The 7,403-nt window shown below is 41.9% G+C and overlaps 1 protein-coding gene across 1 annotated transcript in view; it reads left to right on the plus strand.

Moving 5' to 3' along the window:
• Nucleotides 1–7,403, plus strand: part of ankrd24 (ankyrin repeat domain 24) — a 21,897-nt gene that overhangs the window by 414 nt on the left and 14,080 nt on the right. Inside the window, exons 2-9 of the mRNA XM_034146325.1 lie at nucleotides 428–496; nucleotides 3,799–3,929; nucleotides 5,328–5,416; nucleotides 5,524–5,588; nucleotides 5,681–5,738; nucleotides 5,975–6,045; nucleotides 6,337–6,443; nucleotides 6,977–7,149. Of these exons, the coding sequence (XP_034002216.1) occupies nucleotides 461–496; nucleotides 3,799–3,929; nucleotides 5,328–5,416; nucleotides 5,524–5,588; nucleotides 5,681–5,738; nucleotides 5,975–6,045; nucleotides 6,337–6,443; nucleotides 6,977–7,149 (730 nt within the window). The 5' untranslated portion in view covers nucleotides 428–460. The remainder of the gene's footprint in view (nucleotides 1–427; nucleotides 497–3,798; nucleotides 3,930–5,327; nucleotides 5,417–5,523; nucleotides 5,589–5,680; nucleotides 5,739–5,974; nucleotides 6,046–6,336; nucleotides 6,444–6,976; nucleotides 7,150–7,403) is intronic.

Genomic DNA, 7,403 nt, shown 5'->3' on the forward strand with positions numbered 1-7,403 from the left:
ATAAACTAATGGACTCACTGTTTAAGGTCCAAAAAAGTAGAATTATCCTATAACAAAAAGCCAATAATTTGTTGTATCACAACTTTATTTATCTACAAGAGTAAAAGGCTACTTGATGCAACAATATGATCATATTATGTACAAATGTCATTATAATAAATGCACATGGAGGCCATTTTTCTGCAGAATTACCACCTTTACTTTTTATACTTTAAGTTAGTTTTGCTGATAATACTTCTGTTCTTTTACTAAAGTAAGATTGCAGGACTTTTACTTGCAACAGAGTATTTAACCATCAATGTATTGCTACTTTTACTTGAGTAAAGAATCTGAACACTTCTTCCACCACTGATGGTTAGTTATATACACTATATACGCTGTAATCTACGATGGCGCTTAACTTTGTAATCTGCTTTTTCCATTGCAGTGTTCCTGTTGAGACAGAGGCCATCAAACCACTATGAAGAGTCTGAAGGCAAAGTTTAAAAAGACTGAGGTAAGAGCCATCTGTGGGCATGTGGAACTTTACAGTTAAAAGTAGTACACCTGTTTGCTACAAGCTATTTACATATATAAGCCACAACAAGCTGTGTTTTAACCTAATATTACAGTGTCCACCTGCTCAGGATTGGGAAGTCATTTATATAGATCCCAGGTTGTTCCTTGTGTTTGTGGGCGAGTGTGTGTGAGTGTGTATGGGGGGCCCTGGGGGCCCTGGGATTCAGTGTCACTGAGCAGCAGCAGGAGAGCAGGGCTGTCTCCAGACTGCTGCTATAACCAGAGATCTCAGGTAGCCTTCAATTATTCACATGTACACACACACACACACACACACACACACACACACACACACACACACACACACACACACACACACACACACACACACACACACACACACACACAGAATCCCCACCTTCCTGCTGTCATACCTCTGCTACTCTAATGGCTTTGGGATTTAACCTGGTTTCCAAATACTGCTCTTTTAAGATTTTACTTTTTTGCCTGTTCCATGTAGCCAATGTCTTATTGCAGGTCAACATACTGAGGTCAGAAAGACTTGCAACCTTACAGCACTAAGACATCGGTAGTAGGCTCTTGTAGCTGGTTCTACAATGTGGTCTGAGCATTTAGTCCCTGAAGATGCTTTTAGCACGTTAACAGTCTGTTAGTGTCTGTCGCCTAAGGAGAAATTCAACCTGAGTCTTATGGCGCATTTCCACGACACGGCCTCACTCGGCCTCGCTCAGTATGGCTAGGCCTCGTTAGGCCTTGTTAGGACTGACTCACTTATGGCGCATTTCCATTACAGTTCAGGAACTGGGGTAGTAACTATAGTAACGCAGTGTAGGCGGAGCCGTGACGTCATCTTCAATGAGCACCCCAGAAAAACAACATCAGCCGTTAGCTGTTAGCACCATAGACTGTATATATAAAGGTTAGCACTCAAGCTCACAGCTCCTCATATATGTTCAGAAACTAGACAACAGTTAAACAAGTACAAACCACAGACTGTCTGTGTCATGGCGAATACAGTCGCTGGTTTATTTATGTCTGTATAAAAGGTTTTTCGCCTGCCGTCTGTCTGTAGACTTGTCAAAGCATTAATTCATGGTTTTTACTAACCGGTATCAGTATGTTGTTACTTCGGTATCCTTTTGAAACGTGTATTACAATTCAATCACGGTCAAATATGTATACATTTTGTTGTAGTTGTAGCCCCCTTGCCAGCGATTCTCTCTCTAGTTTAGCATACTCAGCCCGACTCAGCCTGGTTGTTGGCCCGGAAAGAACCTCGATTTTATGTGGCCAGAAAAACTGTGAAATAGTACCCGCTAGCCGGTACTACGCTAAGTGGAAACGCAACCAAAACGGGCCCCGCACGGCTCGGCACGCTTAAAGCGAGCTCCGCGCTGTAGTGAAAATGCGCCATTAGTGTAAGTGATAACCACAACAATGATGACAAGGATGATCCCTTGGAGGGGTAGTATGGAGGCACTTTCAGTATTGTAGAGCATCAAGTTAATAGTTCAAACTAGTCTGCAGATACAAGCTCAGTCAAGCAAGTTGGCTTAGCAAGTGAGCCCAGAACAGAGGATACTTTAGGTATATTATAAAGAATATACTAAGGTACATTCATCATTATCTAAGTAAGCACCTGACAGCCCAATACAGTCATTATAAAGATGCTTTTAAAGCCCAAGGCAAATTAGCGTAAGTTAGGCACTGTAATGTTTACCTCTAATCGTTGTGGCGGTTTCCTTGAGTAGTTTATAGAACCTCAAATTGCTCCCATAGGTGTGTCTGCGGTATCAAAGTATATGTAAGCCGCTTTGTACAAAAGCATCAGCTAAATAAAATGTAATGTACATCACCGGAAGGAATTCATTTATTAAGGTAATTGCATCTGGTTTCTTATTTCCTTTCATTGACTCATTAGTGTTGCAGCTAATTTGCTTTAAGGCCTGCTATTGCTGCTCTGGGTAAACTGAAATATATAATTTGTTGTGCAGCAGCAAAGATATTTCAATTCATCAAGACACAAGCAGTTTGTTTTTTGCAAATGAATAAACACAGAATTTCTTACAGATCCAAGATTTGTTTATGACAAATACACAGCCACTCAGTAATGATGTGTCGTGTATTATTGTCCAACTGAGTGATGCACAGATAGGATAGATTGATAAATATCATGCATCTCCCAGGGTTTTCCACATGCACAAGCCTTCCCACAGCCAGAAAAAAACTTTATTTCAGTTTGTTTGTGTGCCAATTCATGTCCCCTCGGCCCGGTAATTAACCATCCAAACAAGCAGAATTGAGCCAGCCTGTTTCGCCCCTTTCTGCTGAGTCCTCACATCACACAGGCCCAGCTGCACAGAAACAGATCTACAGTATGTCGCTGTCAGGGGGGTACCGAGCAGGACCTGACAAAAAAGAAAACTAATGGAGCGAAAAAGGAGGACGCCTGCTACGGAGTCTGCAGAGAAATGATTAGCTTAGAGAAAGGAGGACAGTGAGGAAAGGAAGGAGGTGGCAGTGTGAGAGAAGACAGACCGGCTATGTCACCGCTAGCAGCCGAGGCAGGATGATGGAGCAGCGTTTTGGATGCGGATAGGGAACACTGCACAGGAATTGTTGTGAGGACAGCTCGGATACTGTGTGTGTGTGTGTGTGTGTGATAAGAGTTTTTGTGTGGCAGGCTATTTAATTTCATTGAAGGTGCGATTTGGGTTAAATGATCCAGTATGTAGAGCTCTGCTATGATGTTGCTGTGACCTCCGAAAGGCAGCAGGGAGAAAGTTATGAGTAGCAAAGTTATGAATCTATTGTATATGTTTGTTATGTAGTGAAGCGACGGTGTGTATTGTCACGAAGGACACACAGCGGTAGCTTGTTACTCTGTAGCTGTATTTAGTTGTGTGTGTGTGTGTGTGTGTGTGTGTGAAGCCCTGCTAGCAGTATGGATCCTCAGCAGCCTGTTTTTAGCCTCATGAAGCGGCTCTGTCCTTGTTTCAGCCTGCTGGCACTTACAGTATGTATCTCCTCTCTCTATCCACTAAATACAAGATAAACAAAGTGAATATTCCTCTTTATTATAATAATTCTGACTTAAAAATGGTTGATTATAACTTGTAAAACGTTCTGTTTTTACACAGTCATCTGTCTGATTGCATAATATGTATTTCAGCTGTCCAGTCATGTATTGTTTGTCTGTTATATGAGATATGCAGTGTGGTATCAGTTTCTCTCGGGGCAGTTCGGGGGTGACCTTTCTGCGGTTTGCCCCCCCCTCAGAGCCAGGACTGGAGTAAGAGTGATGAGAGGCTCCTGCAGGCTGTGGAGCAGAACGAGCCCGACAAAGTCTCCGCTCTCATCGTCAAAAAAGGCCTCTGTCCCACGAAGCTGGACGGCGAGGGCAAGTCAGCGTAAGTTTGGCTTCTTATGTTTTCCTGTCTTAGTCACTCAAAGGAAGTAGGAGTGGGCAATATGGCTGAAATCTTAAATCCAGGGATATGTTACTTTACATCACGGTGTGTGTCACAATAATGTATTCATTCTGTATATTTAATATAAAATTGTTTTAAAATACCCATACTGTACTTCATCACATTTGATTAATTCCTTTATTTATATGAATCACAGAAGCCATTAAAGACTGTTAATCTAAAATAATTTTAAAATGGAAGCTTTAAGGTTCCTCATACCAGCCTGACCTATATATAAGCAATATAAAAATTGGATAAATGTGTACTTTAGAGAGCGTACCAAAATCAAAACAGCCTAGACTTTTCCTGTAAGGTTTGACTCGTTTAAAAATTCGGACATAATATTTTGCAAATGGCTGGTAATCCATCCTCATCCTGATTTTAAGTTTTCCTCCTCTATGTCGGCCCAAGGGAAGTTACCTTGCAAGCTAGCTGGATATGTAACCCCAACAGCAAGGAATTCATTCATTAGGAGGAATTGCAGTTAATAAAAAGCTTATTTTACTCATTAGTGTTGTAGTTATTTTACACTAATAACTGCTATTGTTGCTCCTGGTTACATTAAACACATAATTTCTTGTGAACCAGCAAAGTAGTTTCTCCTGGATTTACCTGCCACTGGGAAATCTGATAATCTGCTTATTTATCTTTCTGTCCTTAATCCTTTTTTCGTAAACGATAAACTTCTACTGCCTACTTTCTTTTGAAAGTGAGTGCAGACATTTTTGATCAGAATCAGAATCAGAATCAGAAACAGGTTTATTGCCAGGTAGGTTCACACATACTAGGAATTTGACTTGATGTCATGGTGCATACATAAAATATAAAAAACAGAAATCTAATATAAAACACAAAATCTTTTACACCGTAATAAAATACAGTTAAATAGCAATACAATTAAAATTAAATTAAGCAGTAATTTACATGGAAATAGAATGCTATGAATGAATTTTTGCATATAAACTATGAAATGTGAAATCAGAATATGTGCAGAAAGGAGTATGACATTGTGTGCATTAATGTAATGCATATAGAGACTACGTTGTGGCTGAGGTAAAGTGTCAGCGGGGGGGCCGGGCCTTGTTTAAGAGGCCGGTAGCGGAGGGGAAGAAACTGTTCAGGTGGCGAAAGGTATTGGTCCTGATGGAGCGCAGCCTCCTGCCAGAGGGGAGGGGGGCGAACAGTTTGTGTCCAGGGTGGGAGGGGTCGGCCACTATCTTCCCTGCCCGCCTCAGGATCCTGGAGGCATGCAGGTCGTGGAGGGATGGCATGTTTGATGGAAACAGATTCCCACGTTCATCTCTTAGCCCCACTGACAGACTGTTTGTCCTCCTGCAGGTTCCACCTCTCTGCGTCCCGCGGCCGGCTGGACTGTCTGGAGGTCATCATCGCTCACGGAGCCGACGTCAACATCACTGATGGCGCTGGTACGGTATTTTACTATCAAATACAAATGTTTATATCCTAAGCCAAGGCTGTTGAATCACACTTGTTGTGGATTGTTTATAAATGTCTGTTTTATTACTGACGGCAGGCTTCAGCGCCCTTCACCTCGCCGCCAAACACGGCCAATCAGAATGTTTAAAGAGGCTCCTACAGGTAAATCACACTATGACAGCAAAGCTAACATATACTATAAAATATGAATGGAATAATGCAAGCAGGATTTTTACTGTGATTTCTTCTGACAGGAGAGATTATCAGTAGATTGCACAGACAGCATTGGTAGGACGCCGCTTCATCATGCAGGTAACAGTTACAGAACTACAATGGGACATCAGTTTGGGCACACACAATTCACTTTGCATACAACAATGACTTCTCTTGGATCCTATCACACATTTAAAGTAAGTAACGCTCAAGCTGAATGCAACACAAATCTTCTATCTAGATTACATGATGTAAGTACAGTAATGTACAGTAAGTAAATGCTATACTGTATGTAAACCTTTGGTATTGACCATAATTCTGATTATTTCCTGCAGCGGTCAGTGGTTGCTTGTCCTGCTCTGAGACATTGTGGGATTTTAAAGCCAGTCTGGATGTCCAGGATGGGGTAGGATGATGAGGATGTTTTATATTTTATGTATGCACCATGACATCAAGTCAAATTCCTCGTATGTGTGAACCTACCTGGCAATAAACCCGTTTCTGATTCTGATGAGGACCTTTTTTTACAATATATATATTTTGGCTTGCATTGTTTTGTTTAGAACTGTAATGTGAGATGAATAAGTAAATGACAATCCATGATTTACTCTTTATTTGAGCTAATACTTTGGACACCATTATCAAATGTGATGTTGTTCCATGACATTTAATTGAGTTGGTGTTGTCTTTCTGTCAGGACGGGGAAACCCCTCTGATCTTGGCAGCTCAGATGAGCCGAGTGGAGCTGTGTGTCTTTCTGCTGGGTCGAGGTGCCAATGCCAACATTCAGGACAACCAGGGAAGGTATACTGGACTTTAAATGATTCTCCTCTTCTCTGTGGCACCCTAGCTGAAGCTTCTGACAGATGGAAGGACAGGCAGTGTCCGACAGTGTGTGTCCTGCTGAGGGAGACTGGAGCACTGCACAGACTTTTAAGCTAAAAACCAAAAAGCCTCTGCAGGATTATTCTCACAGCAGTGGGGTTGTCTGGGTCAGGATACAGGAAGGAAAGACTCCAGTATGTGGAGTAGATTTGGGGGGATGCAGGTCAGGACCTCCAGCAGGGACAGCTCTCAGTCTGGCTTTGGAGTGGATGATTAGAGGCTTTTTAAAGGCTGCATCCTTTCATCAAAACGCCATGCCTTCTGATTCAATTCACACAACAAGATTAGTATCTCCGGAATCCTTGATCAAATAAAAAGAGTTGTGTAGGGTTAAGCATGATGTATCTTTCCAATGACTGATATCTAACGGCCCATGAGTCTGAAACTGATGTATGTGATTCTTCATTATTGCTGTTTTCCTGTTGTCTTATGATGTTTGTTTGGCATCGCAGGTCTGCCTTGATGCTGGCGTGTGAGAGTGACAGCATGGAGACAGTAGAAGCTCTGCTGAGAGGCGGGGCCAACACGCAGCTGGAGGACGCCCTCGGACACAATGCCATCGACTACAGCATAACCACGGGCAACCAACTCATCATAGAGATGTTGCAGAACGGTGTACCTCCAGGTAAAATATAAGCCCTCAATGCTGGTTTTTAGAGAGAGAGGTGATTGCAGATCTCACATAGATGTTTTTACAATTCACTTTTTTTATTGTATTCTCACAAACCAAGCAAGCTTAGTCCTGTGAAAGGTAGAAGAGGTGACAGTTCCATATTGAAATGAAAAAGAAACAACTAGATTTATGTTATATGGCGGTGTATCCACTCTGCTCATGTGTCATTGGGGTTGTCTGTCAGAATACGTCATAAATTGACTTTT

This window comes from Trematomus bernacchii, unplaced genomic scaffold (genome assembly GCF_902827165.1).
Source record: "Trematomus bernacchii unplaced genomic scaffold, fTreBer1.1, whole genome shotgun sequence".
NCBI classification, from domain to species: Eukaryota; Metazoa; Chordata; class Actinopteri; order Perciformes; family Nototheniidae; genus Trematomus; species Trematomus bernacchii.